This window comes from Oncorhynchus mykiss, chromosome 4, assembly GCF_057628025.1.
Source record: "Oncorhynchus mykiss isolate SJ-2025 chromosome 4, ASM5762802v1, whole genome shotgun sequence".
NCBI lineage: Eukaryota > Metazoa > Chordata > Actinopteri > Salmoniformes > Salmonidae > Oncorhynchus > Oncorhynchus mykiss.
Genome location: NC_143025.1, coordinates 64,681,282 through 64,700,223, shown reverse-complemented (window position 1 = coordinate 64,700,223; position 18,942 = coordinate 64,681,282). Strand labels below are relative to the sequence as shown.

Sequence of the window (18,942 nt, the reverse complement as noted above, 5' to 3'; positions counted from 1 at the left end):
CATACAGTATGTTGTTAATATGATGGGCAGTTTTCAAACCTGTCCTTGTCTGAAAGGAGGATCATGCTTTGAGGCTGGCTGTGTGATTCAGAGAGAGAGGCTATCATGGTAACGTTGGAATTTGGAGGCATAAACAGAAGAAAGGTGGTGAATTTGTTTGTTTTCAGTCCACATGAATCAAGGCTGATTTCCAGTACTGTTAAGCAAACAATTCCCATCTCTCCCATTTTTATTGTTGCTGTACGATTATTTCCCTCTCTGGAAAAAAAGTCAAAGGATTTTTAATAGGGAAAAAATAAGTCTGGATTTTGTTCATCTTTGGACGTCCTTTGTTTGAGCTTTAGTGGGGAAGTGAAATAAATAAATAAAATCATAGATGTGTGTAATAGAACTGCCAACAGCTTTTGGCTCTAGCTCTTTTTCCGTTTCTCTAGTTTTTTGTGTGAAAGCTTGATGATCTTGCTCTCGTAAAGAAGTAATGCATGAGAGGGAAACAGACACGTTTTTTTTTTTTTTGAGGCCTCATGTTTATTTTGTACCTTGATGAGAAACACACTGCCTGGCTTGGAAGGGTTCGTCAGGGAGGTGGGAGGAGGGGTTAGCGGGGGAGGGTGAAAAATACACTGCCTGGCCCTGCTGGAACGGTCTGTCAGGTGGGGGAGGGAGCAGGACATTGGGAAGGGTGAACTGCCTAGTTTTGGGGAGGAAGGCTTTTTTTTGTACCTTTTTCCCTGAAACAAACCTCCAACAGACAAACTCCCTTTGTTCCCAAGGACAAAGACTCGCCTTTGAACACAGGCCATTTCAAAGGTCTGGAAATATATACATTTCAACAATTAGCTATTCGTAAATGCAATTTTCCAAAAAGCTGTTGTACCACAAGTCAAGAAAATGTATACTGTTGCACTCCAAAGGTTTCTTTGAATTTGACCACCTTGAAAATATCCCCCACTTCACAGCGAATCCTCTCCATTAAAAACCCAGCACACATAAACACGGCCAGATGGGTTCCTAAAAGATTTCTTAGAACTTCTTCTTTGCTTGGAGCTGAGTACACAACGATGGTTCAGAGTTCTTGTACAATATGAATCATCAGAACTCTAGTTAAATTTGAGTCATTGTTTTGGCAGGCCTGAAAATGGTGAACAGATGTACTGATTTTGTGACAAATGGTTGTGAAGTGAGGCTTTGGCTAGGCCTGATGTCTTGCTTAAGGGAATAACACATGAGCAAAATGGATTTAAATCATGCATAATAAAGATTCAAATAGGAAATTAATTTGATATTTGTTTGTTAAACCAATACTAAATGACCTGCACTGAACTCTACATGGCAATTTCCCCAAAATGATCATATTATTTTTCATTTATTGGATCTAACTGTAGTTAATCAATTAACATGTCCTTTAATTGAAGCATTTCTATTTGTTTGGTCTTTACCCAAAAATGTGTTGCTAAGAAACATTGGAGCACTTACAGTGGAGTGGAGAACCTTAGCTGCCGAGAGTCTGACTCTAGGCCCCTCTTATCTCCATGTCCTCTAATGCTCCTCTTCTCCTCTCTTCTTCTCCTCTCCTCTTCTATTCTCTTCTCCTTCTCTTCTATCCCTGCTCAGGTTCCTACATGATGGTGGACTCCTCCCAGCACGACGCCGGAGAGAAGGCCCGCATTCAGCTGCCAGTAATGAAGGAAAACGACACCCACTGTATTGACTTCAACTACTTATTGTACACCCAAGATGGCTCCAGCCCCGGGACGCTGAACATCCTGGTGAAGGTCAACAAAGGTCCCATGGCTAATCCCATCTGGAATGTGACCAGCTACACCGGGAAGGAATGGCTCCGCGCTGAGCTGGCCGTCAGTACCTTCTGGCCCAATGAGTATCAGGTACACAGAGCCACTACATCGCTCCATTACCTATCCATCTGGGTCCGTTTGTATGAACCGTCTCAGAGTAGGGGTGCTGATTTAGGATCAGTTTGGACTTTTAGATCACAATAAAAAAGATTACATGGAGAGTGGGGGGGTTGATCCTAGATCAGCTCTCCTACATTTGATACATATGGACCAAGGCCTCTGTAGCACTGATATGGAGATGGACCTATTGGCTGTATGTCTCTTGTTCACTGGACTGTTGGGGCTTGATGGTCTTTAAGCCAAGAAGGAATTGTAATTTTCTTCCCCGCTTGCAATTAGATTCTCAAATTAGTCAGGGTCCAGAAAAGGATATTAAAGACTATAAATTATAGAAGTTTAATTATTAAAATAATTATTATTGAGAGGGCATGGGCAATGAACTGATTCCATATAAATAGGGATTAATTTGTGCATATTCACATTTTTCAAATGCCATGTTGATTGTGATGCGTCCAATTGTGAAAGTAGGCAAATGCATAGTTCTCCAAATGTCAGCTGGATCATTGAATTTATTTCTTGTTTATTATGTTTTCCTTCTTTACGGCCAATTCATTTTGCTCCGTTTTGGACAATAAAACTGCTAAGCTAATTGTATTGTATAATGTCATCATGCATGGTCATGCAACATGACGAGAAAATGGTGGTTCATTTCACAGGTCAATACTTTTTTTCCCCCAGTGTAAATTATGGAGTGATAGCAAGTCACTAAAGATCATTACACCTTCCTCACAGTCAGATTTACAGCTGATAAGAAAGGCTCTCAAGTAGCCAGTTCTGTAATGAGAACGGATGGTTAAGGAGGAGATGGGCAGGAAGACCTACAGCCCCGCTCTGCCCTTGTGTTCCCCCAACCTGGGATGGGGTCTTAAAACTCACACATGCTGGCACGCACGCACGCACACACTTACGCACATACACACGCGAGACAGTGGTCGTTTGTGCACTGGTAATGAGGCCTTGTCTTAGCAATGGGGTCGAGTGGAGCTGGACCGTGGATCTTTGTCTAAGACTTTGGGGAAGGCGGCTAGGCTAGGCCACTGATTTATCGGTCTTGACCGGGACTCAGGAGTGGAGACTGGGGCACAAATGCAATGTGTGTGGCTGTGTACGCCAGAGGGGCCCAGTAGGATAGCAGCATATCACTCTGCGCCATCTAAAGCTGGCCTGACAACCCAATCCTCCCACCCCTAAGTATGGGTTCTCGGTGAGGGAATTTCTGGGTGACAACCCAAACTGCCCCGAGCTATACCTCTGAAAGGCTGAAACACAGGAACAAGGGTGATCGCCTGGTTCTTTATCCTCAGAGTCCTGCTAATAGCTGCTGCTGTCGTTGCTGCAGCCTGTAACATAAGTGGAGGCAGGTTTTTATTTCCCCAGCAATGTTCAGAGTTGTTGTTTTTTTCACAACCCTGGAGGCACGCCAGGTCCACCATGCGAGATGGCTACATTGGCTGTAAATGACTGAAAACGGATGTGAAATATTCCGAATGCATGTTGATTGATGAGAGCGGAGACTTTGAAAGCTAAAGACGCCGGACTAGAATCTGTGCCAGATACTTTGTGGATATCAAATTGCCATGTAGTAGCTAGTGTTGCCTCTGTGTACTCTCTCTCCCCTCGCCGCCTCTCTCCCTCTCTCTCCTTCCTTTCGCTCTTCAGATACTTTATTTATCTGCCTTTTTGCAATGGGATTTGATTCAATAAGCTCGCCTCCCTTTCTTTCCCTGCCAATGCCGTATTTGTAAGTATTTCGTTTGCATTTCTTTCTTGCCGCCTCCTTTTCTCTCTGTATGGCTAATGAAACCCGTGGCCCGTCATGTCACTAATTGGAAGGAATGAATGATTCAGTACTCTTGTCAACACGTGTCCTCTTGGAGTGATAGGGAATTTTTAAGTGGGCGATGCTTATTATTCTAATCCGATAATTTGGTTTCGTAGTCTCCTTTGCCAGTGGTGCCAGAGCTAGAGTCGTCAAGGCCTTCTGACACGCTGTCACGCTGACGGTGGCTAGTGTAATTGGACACCTGTGTTTCCGCATGCCTCGGCGAGGACACTTCGCTGTAATACCAGAACGGTAGTATTAGTGAGAGATGAAATAGAAACATAAGCATCACTGTGTAACGTTTATGAAATGGTTTTATTTTTGCAAAAGTATTTTTGTTGTTGTGAAGTAGGTGTACTTACACTGGCGTGAGCTATCGGTGACGTGACTGACGTGAGTGAATGACGCTAGCTCATGACGAATGAGTGAGATGAAAAAGGTTTGGCCACAGGTGTGCGCTTTTCTTTGTTTCATTATAGTGGGCTGCCTCTGCTGGTCACGAGTAGTCATTACACGTGTAGTCTCTTCAAACTGTAGTTACAGAACTGCAAACATGTAGATTTTCCATTTATTCCATCAATACGGTTTAGTAAAAGGCATCAGAATGCATTCATCATCAACTCATTCGCCCATCAGTTGTGTATATGTTTCAGTGATGAGTCATAACTCTTATTGCCAATATTTGCAATGCCAGCCTACTCAAAGTTGACCACATTCAGGTAAAACAAATGTTTAATCGTAGGCCAGAGATCATCATCCCATTGTTCCTCCCCTGCTGAACGACATTTTGGGTCTCCCACTGAGCTGTTGTCTCCCAAAAGGTGTGCTGGGAAAGGCCTTGTCTGAATAGATCCCTTCATAGAGACCTGGCAGCCCCATCCCCGATCCCCTGCAGAGGCCGGAGCAAGCTTAGACATCTTAGCCTGTAAATAAGTCTGTACACGCAGGGGATTAGGCATCATTTGAGAGAGCAGAGCGTTATAATTAATAGCCTCTGATATCAGAGGGGAGAAGCTAATGAAGCGCTAGGACCAGTGCCGGCATGTCTCTTCGTCCTTCGCTCTCTCTCTCGCGCTCTCTCTCTCTCGTGCTCTCTCTCTCTCTCGCTCTCTCTGTCTCTTTCTCTCTCTGTCTGTTTTTCTCTGTCTGTTTCTCTATCCCCCCCCCCTCTCTCTCTCTCTCTCTCTCTCTGTCTCTTTCTCTCTGCCTGTTTCTCTATCCTCTCTCTCTCTCTGAGGCTGCTGCTCATTTGACCTTTGTCCGCATTTCTACAAACCCACATCACCGTGAAGCCCAGGATTGGTGTATTTGTCACCTTTGATTGGAGGGATGACCCCAGACACCTGGTCATGGTGTGTAAATATTGGTGTCTTACTATATTTGAATCATGTGATTTCGCATTTATGATAGTTCTTCACTTCTGGCATGTGCATTGAAATAAATGAATTAGGACTGATTAAACGTGTCAGAATGAATGTTTAATGAAATGTTAGAGATGAGATGACATACTCTCTGGGGATTGTTAAACGTTGAACAGAATGTAGCAGCTGAGCACACATTGGTGAAGCAGTCATACATGCATTATTTACATGTGTCAATAGACTATTTATTTGTGTGTCTCTTCAGACAGTTCAGACGAGTTGCCATGGATATACAACGTTTTACTCCCGTAGACACTGTTTTGTATTGCTGCAGCTGACAATTTGAAAGTCAACATGCGGGCTCCTCTTTGTCCTGGGGTAAGGGCACTGATCGACATGGTCTTAGCTGCTGTCCAGAACCCTCAGCCGTCAACTCTACTTGTCTTTAAGGGGGATCTTAGAGGAACTATGGTGTCATGGAGGGGGTCTGGGCTGGAATGGAACTGAGGGGCCTGTAGGGACCCAAGTGATTTATTCACAAGCCAGGTGTTTACTCTTTAGCTCAAGACCGAATTGGTGTGTGTGGATTTAACCAATCAAGACTGTTGAAACAATTAGGGCTCAGACTGGTAGGCTTTTCCACGCTAGAGATGTGTGTCTGTGTGTGAGCCTCGTTTAATTAATGGAGTGACAACTGAGGACTTAAAGGAATAAAGTCACTCGGAGTGTGAGAGAGGGCAAGCCAGTTCCTGTCGCACTCCTTGTTGTGTACACTTGGTGTGGGTGGGGGTTGGTTTGTTCAAATGTGTGTGTGTGTGTATATAGGGAAGGGAGGAGTTGTGGGGGAGGGTGGAGGTCTGAAGGCTGAGGGCTGGCATTTCTTGTCAAGGTCGTTCCATTTCCTCTCGTCAACACTGCCCCCCCCCCCCCCCCCGCACATATTTTGGCCCAACGCAGACCCATTCCTGACGCTCTGACTACTTCTGAACCTATAGATGGCCTGCAGAAGATCGGAATGGGGGGCAAATCAAGCACCGGGGTCTTTGTTTAGCCCTGAATACTTCCATCTGCGTCATGAGGTGTGGTGATTATGACCCCTGCGTGTGCGATCCAGAGGAATGACCCCGGCGCGGCTCTCAGCACTTCTCTGCAATGAAGGAAACAAATGACAGGGAGGCTCTTCTAAGGCACAGCCTGACAAAGAGCTAGAATGTCTCTCCTTTGTTCAGAGCTTTGACTGTGTTTGTGCGTGAATACAGCCCTCCTGTCGAGTAGAAATAACAGGTATTATCATTAATGGTCCGTATTTGACCTGTTGGAAGGTGCTGACTATGCTACGTTGAGTTAAATTGAATTCTTGCACAGAGGGCTTTTCCAGCCGTAGCGGAGCTATGCAATACATCCATTAGAGTCATTTAATCAGTGTTAATGACACAGTCTTAAGATGATTAACGTGATTAGAGCCACACTCGCAATGGATTTTAGAGTCTAATTGTTATTGAAGTAAAATTGAGCCTGGGCCCTTTTTGAAAGACTTGTTTGCTCTTCCGTTGTGGTCGGTGTTGGTGCCTTATCCGGGGTGATATTCTACCCCTGGTTTGGCGGTTTGATGACTCGGTCAGGAATTTTCTTCCCGTTCCTACCAGGGTGAACATCTACCCTCCCTCTCATCATGCTTCAGGCTCGACCTCTCCAAGTGCAATTGCTCTGATTTGGCCCCGGCCATTGATCTGAATACGGAAACAATCAGCGTTAATAAGGGAGAGTGTCAGTATCTACCTCAAAACACGTTTCCATTTTCCCGAAGCCCCTTACCTCAGTATTGTCGGGGCTCTCTGCCGTATTAAAGTAAAGTATGGCGTAATGGCCGTTTATGGAGATTGCTCCTCTGCCGGCATGCAGCGGGTGAAATGATAGATTGAAATTGATCGCTCAAAGCTGAGAGATTACTCTTCAACTGAGAGGGATGCACCTCCTATGAACCGCCCTGTGAGGAATCATGGGAGGGAGTCTGAAGCCAGAATATATTGCTTCTAATGGGCCATCCTGGAAGAGAGCGAGAGCCTTCGCAGCACTGCACATCACATCGGAGCCCATGAAAACAGGTTACTGCATCTTTCTTTAAAGGCAAACATTTCGGCACACATCTCCCCCCATAGACATGATGAACGACGTCTCCCGGGCTGCTCCCAAGGAAATAAAAGGCTTTTCTCTCGTCACATTTGTATCAATTGTGGTATTTTTTTCTGACAGTGTTTACTCTGTGACTGCTGTAGTAATGATCAGCGGAATAAATGCAGATGGGAGATGGGAGGGGGGTGTAGATCCTCTGCAGAATGCCTCTCCTCCTCTCCTAGCCAGGCCTCTCTGTGACAGGTGAAGTGATAAGAGAACAGCAAATACACCCCCCCCCCCCCCCCCCCCATATGGTGGGTGATGTGATGAGAGAGAGAGAGAGAGGAATGTTTGCATCTCTGACAGTGTTTTCTGTATATTTCCAAGTCACGGTCGATGATTGGGCCGCGTGTTTTGATGTTCCTGAGACATATCTGCATTGGTTGCGTGTATGTTGAAATTACAATCAATGGATTGTATTTTTCTGTTTTTTAGAGGAAGGGGTAGAACAAATGCTTTATGATTCCTCACTCACACACACACACACACAACCTATACCAGCTGGTAGGGCAGGAGTTGCTGACATCATGGTCATTTGAGCAGCTCATGCAGGCTTAATGCAGGCTCCAGCCCAGCTGCAGTCTCTGCCTGGCCGTCCGTCCCTGATTCTGTCCCTGCATGTCTCCATGTGAGGCTCCAGCAGACAGGAAACCCTTCTCTAGGTCCATCTGCCACCCCCTCCTAGACCACAGAGCTCCTCTCCTTCCCTCTCCTCCTCTAGCCAAGACCTGCTGGTCCAAAGCGCTACCCAGCATTCAGCCTCTGAAAGGTAACCTCAGTGCTCTAGTCATTGAGTTGGGTTCGTTGTATTTCAGATTTCAGAGACATTTAGTACTCTATGTACTGTTTATGGAGACATTTTGGATAAATTAACTTCCAGTTAACTTTATCTCAGTATGACTTGGATTTCTGATGAAGCTCCTCAGTTCCTCAAATCAAAATGGAGTAAACAAAGATGAACCAACAATTTGGATATATCCGCTGTGAGTGTTTTTTATTCCATTGGCTGTCATCCTCAGCCTGTGCTGTGAACATGTCAGTATTTTCTCCTCACCCGGAGGAGAGCAGTGTATTATTTTTAAAGAGCTGTCAGGGGGCTGATGCTGTGTTCACTCTGTGAGCCGACTGGCTTGTGGCTTGGTGACATCAGGGCTAGTCTGTCGCAGCTAGCTCGGTTAAGATAATTGCACCAGCACAGGGTGTCACAGCTGAGTTTTTTCTTTTATCTCAACTTGTTTGTTCAATTTCCAATGATAGCCGACCTCTTTACTGTCACTACTGAAAATTGCAATTGGTAGTTCCGGAAGGGCCACTCTCTCACCTTTCCCCTCCAAGAGTATTATGAGTTGTTCATCTATGTTGTACGACCAGGCTCTAATAAGATCATGTTATTACGTTATTGCGGGGAAAAGCTGGTAATCGAATACAGTACATCTGTCCATTTTCACTCGTTGTGGAAAAGCGATATAGAATGGGGGGGGGGGGGGGGGGTTGAGAGCATGGCAGGATTCCTGTGACTGCCCTGAATGCGCTGCTCGCTTAAAGATTTATACCATAATCCTCTCATTGGAGTTATCGCAAGTGCTGGCTTAAGATTTGTTTAGCAAATGTCGTATGCATTAAGAGAGAGATCACTTAAAAGGATATGAATCTCAGCTAAAAGCAAAATACCATCATTAAGCTAGAGCTCGGCAGCAGCTGGAACAAACTATTATTGTAAATGTTTATTCGGTCTCTCTCTTTTCCCGCTGAAAGGCATGTTTAGAATGCAATTCTGGGGATCAGGATTCAGCCGTAAAATGTCCTTAGATCCCACAGTAGATTTAGCAAATTGTGAAGTCTGTGAAAGGTGAATTAAAGGTTGTGTTCAGTGGAAAACAAAGTGCATGAGGTTTGAGGGTTATTTTCTATAATCAGCTTCAAGGGGAGGCACATCCTTTTAAATTGACCACTTACATGTAAATCTGTTCTCCCGTTGCCCTTCCAACACTGTGACACACTTACAGTGCCTTCAGAAAGAATTCATACCCCTTGATTTATTCCACATTTTGTTGTTACGACCTGAATTCAAAATGTATTAAATAGCTTTTTCTTTCTCTCTCATCTACACACAATACCCCATAAATATCAAATGTACATAAGTATTAACGCCCATCAGTCAATACATGTTGTAATCGCTGCCAAAGGTGATTCTATCTGTTAGTTTTTCTGGATAAGTCTCTAAGAGCTTTGCACACCTGGATTGAATAATATTTGCAAATTTTTTTTAAATTCTTCAAGCTCTGTCAAGTTGGTTGTTGATCATTGCTAGACAGCCATTTTCAAGTCTTGACATAGATTTTCAAGATGATTTTAAGTCAACTGTAATTAGGCTACTGTGTTTTAGGGTATTGTCCTGCTGAAAGGTCTCCCAGTGTCTGTTGGAAAGCAGGTTTTCCTCTAGTATTTTGCCTGTGCTTAGCTCTATTCCATGTATTTATATTTTTTTTAACTCCCTAGTCATTGCCAATGACAACCATACCCGATGACAAGCAGCTACCACCATGGTTGAAAATATGAAGAGTGGTATTCAGTGTTGTGTTGGATTTGCCCCAAACATAACACTTTGTATTCAGGACATAAATTACATTTATTTAGCAAATTATTTGCAGTTTTACTTTAATGCCTTATTGCAAACAGAATGCATTTAAAAAATATATATATATATTTTGTAAGGCTTTCTTCTTTTCACTCTGTCATTTACGTTAGTATTGTGGAGTAACTACAATGTTGTTGTAGTCTCCTATCACAGCCATTCAACTCTGTAACTGTTTTAAAGTCACCATTGTCCTCATGGTGAAATCCCTGAGTGGTTTCCTTCCTCTCTGGCAACTGAGTTAGGAAGTATTTTTAGTGACTGGGTGCATTGATACATCATCCAAAGTGTAGTTAATAACTTCACCATGCTCAAAGTGATATTCAATGTCTGCTTTTGTTTTTTTTCCACCCATCTACCAATCAGTGCCTTTTCTTTGCAGGGCATTGTGAAATATCCCTGGCCTTTGTGGTTGAATCTGTGTTTGAAGTTCACTGATCGACTGAGGGACCTTACAGATAATCAATCGTATGTGTGGGGTACAGAGATGAGGTTGTCATTTAAAAATCATGTTAAACACAATTATTGTACACAGAGTGAGTCAATGCAACTTACTATGTGACTTGTTAAGCAAATCTTTACTCCTGAATTTATTTTGGTTTGCCATAAGAATGGGGTTGAATACTTATTGACTCAAGACATTTCAGCTTTTCATCTTGTATTAATTTCAAAAGAATTCTAAGAACATCATTTCACTTTGACATTATGGGGTATTGTGTGTACTAAATCTAAATGTAATCCATGTTCAATTCAGGTGTGAATTGAAAATTCCAAAAGGTGTGAATACTTTCTGAAGGCACTGTATGTGGTTACATGGCTAGAGTGCATTGCAGTTTAAGGGCTGCAGGTTGCCTAGTGGTTAGAGCGTCAAGCCAGTAACCGAAAGGTTGCTGGATCAAAACCCCGACCGGACAAGGTACAAATCTGTCATTCTGCCCCTGAACAAGGCAGTTAATCCACTGTTCCCTGGTAGGCTGTCGTTGTAAATAAGAACGTGTTCTTAACTGACTTGCCTAGTTCAATGAAGGTTGAATGTGCCCAGAGTAGTAAAAACCATGTAAGCCAGTTGGATGTATAGTGCAGTTGGATGTATAGTGCAGTTGGATGTATAGTGCAGTTGGATGTATAGTGCAGTTGGATGTATAGTGCGGTCGATGGACAACATTTTTTAGTAAGAAGCTGGGTATGTTCCAAAAAGTACCCCGATTTTCTGTGAGTGGGCAACTGTCCATAATTTGCCAGAGGCCCAACCATCAATGTTGTATTGATGGATGAAAGCAGAGGGCCATTGAGCCCCAGTCTCCACAGCAGGCCCTGTAAGTACTCTGATTAGCATGACATCCTCAGTACTGTAATCACCTCTCTGACAGCCGGATGTGGGGGCAGCTATGGACAACTGCAATGTACTGTAGCCATGTAACCATATAGCCTGCTATCCCCACACAAAGGTATAAACGTTAGACTGGGGTTGACATTGTATGTCAACCTATTAAGGCTGAACCGTATGTTCTGCCCACACAATTGGTTCGTTTTTTTCCCCCCTCTTTGTGTGCAAGACTCTGACTGAGGTTAAGGACAAACACTTAACAGGAAAGTATTTTTAGATGGTCATTATTTCCCACCGTGTGGAATTTTAGTTGAAACGTTTTCCGTGGGTACAGTATGCTATGTGCTAATTCAATAACAGCCCGGAGGAAATTTCACATTTTTGTGAAGAGTGTGATTTCTTTCTCAGTGTTACACGGTTCAGTCCAATTTTTTTTTTTTTACTTAATGACATCAATGTTTATATAAGTACTTTTCTTCTAAAAGCTTTCACTTGCATTTAGCTTTGTGTTAGAATTCAACCTCAACATTGTTTGCCTCGCGGCACAAAATAAGTGACTTGACCTACTTTTAAAAGAAGTGAAAAGGGGGAAGAAATATTCCACCTCACATTGACATCACGCTGCTGTGGCAATCACAAGCCACCCATTTTGATTTGTTACAGAATTATATCGACTGTTGATTTATTTACATTCCCCTTCAACTTTTTATCTGGAGAATATGATTTCTGTCCCAGTTTACGATCACATCCCATGGCACCAAAAAGTGCCCGCAGCGGATATACCAAACGGCTGCCTGTCGGAACCTGCAAGTGTCTTGGGCAGAATGATGGCGCATTAGGGATCGATCTGTGAACATTTGATGGAAATGAGTGTTGTAAACATCCTGCCCCCCCGCCCCCCCTCTCTCTCTGGCAGGTCATATTTGAGGCGGAGGTCTCTGACGGGAAGACAGGCTTCATTGCGATTGATGACATCCAGGTTCTGAGCTATCCATGTGGTAAGTCATTACACAGGCAGTAATTACCAGACACTCCTGCATTGCTGCTGATGGATTTTTTTTTGTTGCTCTGCAAATGAAGATACGTAAGGTGACACTGTGGTTGAGGGGAAAGGTGAAGTGAGTAAGTTTTGCTGCTGGAAGACAATAGAGTGGGCTGACCTGCATTTGAAAACATCAGTGACTGTCGGCAGAGGATGGAATAAATAAATACATTAATAGATGAATCAGCCGTGTGATAAAGGATAATTGTGCGCTCTCAGCATGGCTTTCTGGGTTGTAATAGCTGACTTCCACCCACTTCAGCACAATGAAGTACTTTAACTTTCAAAAATCCCTGGCTTCCCGATGACCTGACTATTAAATATACCGTAGTAGTGTTAAAAAAAATGGTATGTTTTTACCCAGAGACCATTTCACAAAGACACAGTGAAAGCATGTTTCCGACAGCTCCCACAGACGCCAACATTCTGAGACGTCATTGGAAATCGACGTTTCATTAATTGAAGTGTTATTAAGAAAATGTTGTGAGTGTGTCCACAGTTGTTTGCGCTGTACTCACTCGTACACATCAAAAGGGCCCAAACGGAAAATTGTAATATTTTGATTTTTTCCCTCACTTCCGTTTTGTCTAGAATCATTTGGATTAGTCTATCCAGGATGATAAAGGATTAGATTAAATAATGGAAAGGCATCCCAATTAGGAGCACCAGCAACCACAGGGGGTAGTGATTTCACCTTCACTGATGAGGTCTACTAACTAGGAATGTAATCCTTTTGAACAGTGTAGTCAACCTTTTGTGACAGTTAATTATAAAGGGTGGGTAAAATGGCTGGTTTAGGGACACTGGACCCTTTGAGGACTAGACTGGTGCAGTCCAGTGTGTCCAGCCATGCGTCTTCTCCGGCTACCTCCTCCTAGGTTGCATCCCAAACGGCACCCTATCCCCGACGTAGTGCACTACTTTTGACCAGGGCCCAATGTAGCGAATAGGGTGCCATTTGAGATACAGCCCTAGCCTCCACAGTAGCAGCATTCATTTAAATTGACAGCTGCATCCAGAGAAATGCTCAGTACTGAGCACTAGCCACCCCTCATTTGGCAGCGTGGTAAGTGGATTGATTCAGGGGACCGATACATCCCAGGCTAATTTGGAGCTAATCTGCTAATGCTGTCGCTCCAGAGGGTAATTTCAGTTGGATTTAACAATAATAATTATCCCTCAGTCTCAAACATTTACCCATTTATTACTTTGGAGAAACACATTTTAGTTTTTTTAAGGAGTGTTAAGTATTTAGTGAGCACTATAGGAAAACAATCATATTCCTAGTAAGTGCGTGATCGCTCTTCAATAACAAATGCTGCCGATTTGGACCAACCGGTTAATCAGCAAGTGTCGTTTTCTTTTGCACTTTCGATGAAACCACTTGGTTCAAAGCGTCTGACGTGACCATATCCTCCTGGTTATCAGTGGCCACTGGCTCTGATCCCTGTCTCGAGGAGCTTGTAGCTCTTCAGCGGCCGAGAGGCTAGAATGGATCCCCGACTAAGCTCTGTGTGAAACGAGGGTGTGCTGAACCACCCACCTCCTTAACCACCCATTGCACTGATCATAATGAACCAACTAAGCACACGCCCTAGCTGACACTGGGATTCTCAGTCTCTATTTTCGCCGTCGTCTCATAGCTAGTTAAATCACTATGGTTGGGACTTTATTTTGAATGGCACTAGCTCATTGGATCATCTCACTGTTCGATCTCCTCTTCCTCACTTCTCGGCCGCCTCTAGATCTCACACTTGGTAGTGCTCTCTCAGTCTAAGATTCTGTCTCTTTGTATGTATGGGTTGTGCATAAAATATGCCTAATCCGTTTTCCCGCTGTAGTATACAGGCTAATTTGGGGGAGTACCCTTAGGCTGTGTTTTTGAATTCGCAGCTGGATTATAGAACACAATTAAATTCACAATCACTCCAAAACATTAATTAAAAGAAAACATCTACAGGCAGTGAGTTTTTGTCCTCAAAGTCAAATTGAAGAAAGATAATTGAAGGAATGTTAAATGCAGCATCTTTAAACTTACCGAGAGAACACTTGGTGCCTCTGTACATTGACATAGTTAATGTATTCGAAAGTATGAACAGCCAAGCCATCGTTTGCCTCGTTAGATAATATGTAATGAGGATCCCTGGATGTTAACAACAGTGGGGAGCCAGACAACCGTTTTGACCATGTGGTCCTGTTGCGTTCAGATAGAGTTTAGCTCCTTTTCGTAAAACGTTCCTCCTAGTCATGTGTGCTCAGTTACCTCCGGCAGTGCTCCAGACTACCACACGGCATCTGGACTGCCAACCAGCCAAATCACCATGAATAATTTAGCTGTCCAGATCAAAACTTTTCTCGTTAATATTCTTCCTTCCAAATGTCTCTTCTTCCTTCCATCCTTCTCCTCATGTCGGTGCACCTAGGTTTCCTTTTCTTTGATATGTCTCTGCCCTCTTGGGACACTAGTATCTTTTGATCAGAGGTGCTAGTGTGCGTATTGTCATAATCCAGGCTGTTCGTAGCAGTGGTGTGTGTTTACCTGTACCATTTCACCCTCTCAGCTCTGGCTGTGTCCGTGTGACAGATGAGGTAGAAACTAGTAATTAGGACTTGGCTGTCTGACATGGCGAGGAGAGGGAGGTGCTGCATTGATCATGTTGTGTACGTTGCATTTATGACTGCTGTAATTGTTTTCTTCCCCCCGTAGATAAATCGCCTCACTTCCTGCGCCTGGGAGATGTGGAGGTCAACGCGGGGCAGAACGCTACCTTCCAGTGCATCGCTACTGGCCGGGATGCCAACAACAACAAACTGTGGCTGCAGGTAGGGACTGGGAGCGGGCAGGGCAGGATAACCACTGAACACCAGGACTCGTTATTAAATGGTGGGGTCATACTGTTGTTCATGTATCATACCAAAAGACAAAAACTGAGTTCAAAATTCAACCAAATTATAATCTATCACTTGGTATATCACTTGGCATTGTGTCCTCAAAACTCAAACACCTCTCTACACCATCTCAGATATGATACGCTACTCAAGGCAATGCCACATCTCTTTGGGGAAATGTCTATTATGAAAGAATGGAAAATCTATTTTGTCAGCTAGGGCTGCAGGAAAATCACTGTTCAGGTGACTGCATTGTCGAAGCCCCCCCCCCCCCCCATGCCTAGGGTGAACTGATAAGGCCCACAGAGTTGAAGGGAGAGTGGGATGGATGGAGGGAGAGGAGGAGGAGGAGGTAGGGAGGGAATAAGGGATAACTCCTCTCATGGATGACTGGGTGGGAAAGTGTGAGAGGCGATGTGACCATTTCGGTGCCGGCGGTCGTGGAGGTGAAACTGTAAAAGAGACAGTGCTGTCGACACCAAACTTGTCTGATAACGTTCGCCGCGATAAGCCCTTAGAGGAAGTGGCAGCTTAACAAACCCATTTATCCCTCTGAGATACACTTTTACAGTATGTGTTACTAGCTTGATGTGTCCTTGATGCCATGTTTGTTTTTGAGAAATTACTCCAGATTTGATATGTCTGCCATCATCTTCCTGATAGTGTAACGACCTTCCAATGAGTGCAAACGGATATGTTTTTTTCCTTGTTTTTATCGCGCAGAGGCGAAATGGGGAGGACATTCCCGTGGCGTCGACTAAGAACATCAACCACAGGCGGTTCGCTGCCTCGTTCAGACTGAAGGAAGTGACTAATCTGGACCAAGACCTTTATCGATGTGTCACCCAATCAGAGAGAGGATCTGGTGTGTCCAATTTTGCCGGGCTCATCGTCAGAGGTATGTGCCCTCTTCAGATGAACATCCATGCACATCTGTTTACTACCTTATAAATGATTGGTAGCAGCTCTTATTCAAGTCTAAGAGCTGTTAATTGTGGTTTTGGACTCAGTTGCAAAAATTCCCCAAATTTCTTCGTAAACATTATGCATGAATCAAAGATAAATATGTGAGGGAAAACACAACTAGCATATGTTTATTCAGATGGAGGAGTTTGAATATTATTAGGATATTCAAATGAGAATCACCAAAGGGAAAATAAATACACAAGTTCTCATGTCATGATGTGTGAAGTCTGCTTGTGGGAATGCTTCTCAGATGGGGTCAGTGGAGAGCGCAGAGAGGCTTGGCGACGGGCCCTGCTTCAACAGACACCTCGCAAATCAGCAGACTTCTCTCTCTGAGCTGCTCTGCATATCTCCAGCCACACAGAGAATTAATACAGACAATCGTAGCATCTTCCCAGCTCCTACCTCCGCTCCCAACCCAGAGGAAGGGAGGGAAAGTGTTCTTGCATCAGTAAAGCAAATCCTATTGTTAGCGCAGGCCAGAGGGCCCCAGAACCCTGGTGTTAGAAGAGAGTTGAACATTAACTGCACTGACAGGTCCGATATCTCACTGGCGCTAGAAAACTGACATCCTGCTACAGCAATCCGAAAGATGGTAATTTTAAAGGAAATTTTGGGGCCATTGATACAGGCAGCCCATAATGAGAGCTGGCAAGGAGTTGCCCGTTGTCGATTATGGCCTAAGGGTAACAGTTTATTAGTGGGTCCTCTGCCAAAACCGAAGTGACAGAGGATGCTGCCGGCAATTTTGGTCCGCTTTGTAACAAATGAAAATTTAAGTGGCAAATTCCTTTCACCGAAGAACTATTGATCTATGTGTCCCCCAGCGGTGAGGGAAACAACACCAAGCGGAACACAATTCACTTTGTCATGAGGTTCGCGCAGCTCCCAGAGTTCTTTGAGTAATGATGTTGCCCCCTTGCTAGTAGAAACAAAACTTTATTGACAATACTGCTCATTGGAACAGGGCCTACAACAAACATGCCTGGCGCGCTCCACTTTAACAAATCAAAGGAAAAGCAGCCCGTTAACGGTGAGATGTTTCTTACGGCTTATTGAAAGGCTTCGTGGTTGACCTTAGGTGCAATTCTCAACATGGTATTTCAATTGTATTTCTTATCCAAGGCTTTATGATTAGGAATCCATGGGAAAAAATGTGCTTCATCTTAAAGGTTCTAGTATGTTGTCTTGTGCATGTGAATGTATGCACAATTGTGTGTGTACACTGACTGTTGTGTAGATGGTGTGTGCTGTCATCTCCCACCGGGGTGTGCGTGTGGGGGCCAGTGTGCCACCCTGCCGTAAACAAACTGGCTGATTGGTGGCAGACACGACTGTCAGCTGAGGAGCAGGCTGGGAGATATTTTCTGCTTAAAAGTAGATTCAAACTCAGTACCTGCCAGCTCTTTCCCCACTGAAGAAAGGCTCCTGCTTGACAATCCCCGGCTCAAAGAGAGATTGTTAAACTCTGATGAAGCCTCATAATGATGCCAAAGGAAGAACTTGGAAGGCACACAAGAAAAGAGAAACTCGTCAACAAAGGAAAATATTCTAATGATATGAATATGGAACTGGGTTGATTCCAATGCACGGGGGAACAAATGTAAAAAATATTGGTTTAGAATGTATTTTTGTGGTGTGCAAATTTAACCTGAAATGAACTCCAAGCAGTCTGTGGACTGTTTGCTTCTTAACCACAGGGTTTTAAGAGGCAGAATGATTGTGTCACCTTGTAGATGATAGTCTAATACCATCAGCCCAAACAGTGTCTACATGCAGGAAGTAAAGTGGGGGAGACAGGTGGAGGAAGGGATCACTCCGCTGCGTCTTGTAATGCCATCAGTCAGCTGTAGATTGCTGCGTGCACTTTGCTGTTTCAAGGCCTGCCTAGTCGCTGTCATCTTTTGCCTCGGAGCTTATCATTAACTTCAAAATAAACCAGAGCGGACCTGAACGTTTCCTCCTGCACAAAATGAAGTTGCTGCAGCACACTCTTTTTTTCTCTCTCTATACATCTCTCATTTCTTTTCTCACTCCCCTTCCTCCCCCTAACCCGCTCCTCCTTCTCCCCCCCCCGGCCACCCCATTTTTTTTTGATCAAGCTACTGCCTTGGAGATTGTCGACTGCATCGGCAATAAATGAAAATCAATTACTATTAGAATGGCTCCGGGGCTATGGATGCTTGGGGCTGGGTCAGAGCAGTCAGAGCAGAGCTGCAGGCTGGCCAGTCAGTAGCCTAAGTTGTGCGACGGCACGGCTGATGTTTAGCGGCGCGGCCTGCTGAAGGATGAGAGATGGATGAGACAAGGTTCAAGGAGCAGTAATGCGAGGGCTCTGCGATATCATTCCACACTGTCACCCCACATGTGATGGATGGGCTGCTGGGGAAGAAGCAATATTAGATGATGAAAGATTCATCATCATCTCCCTCCCCTCCCCCCTCTGCCCGCCCGCCACTATCTACCTGCTCAGTCCTACTGTTACTATCATCCTGCCACTGTTATGAAGCCCTAAATGGGGAGAGTCAGTCAGCCTGCCTGCCTAGTACCTGTCATGGAAGGCTGTTAAAACGCCTGCTTGCTAAAGCCTTCTGCATGCATGCTACTGTGCATTTTATTGCAAGCGCATTTATAGTTTTTCAGTTGAAAGAAGCCATTTTGGGTGTCATTTACTCCAGACCTTCTCTGTTATGTTTATGCCGTTTCCTCCAAACGTCTTAATGAAATGAGAACGGTCCTCGCCTACAGGTACAAGTACAAATTAGGTTGGCAATTGCCTCTGCATTTAAATGGCTTTTTTTCCTCGTTC

General features: G+C 44.2%; 1 protein-coding gene across 44 annotated transcripts in view; it reads left to right on the top strand.

Annotated features, from left to right (window-relative positions):
* The window catches only part of ptprk (protein tyrosine phosphatase receptor type K), a 148,822-nt gene that overhangs the window by 58,991 nt on the left and 70,889 nt on the right, over positions 1 to 18,942 (top strand). For all 44 annotated transcript variants that reach the window (XM_036975715.2, XM_036975714.2, XM_090232592.1 and 41 more), the window contains 4 exons: positions 1,615 to 1,886; positions 12,153 to 12,234; positions 14,986 to 15,101; positions 15,891 to 16,065. In XM_036975715.2, coding sequence (XP_036831610.2) covers positions 1,615 to 1,886; positions 12,153 to 12,234; positions 14,986 to 15,101; positions 15,891 to 16,065 — 645 coding nt within the window. The remainder of the gene's footprint in view (positions 1 to 1,614; positions 1,887 to 12,152; positions 12,235 to 14,985; positions 15,102 to 15,890; positions 16,066 to 18,942) is intronic.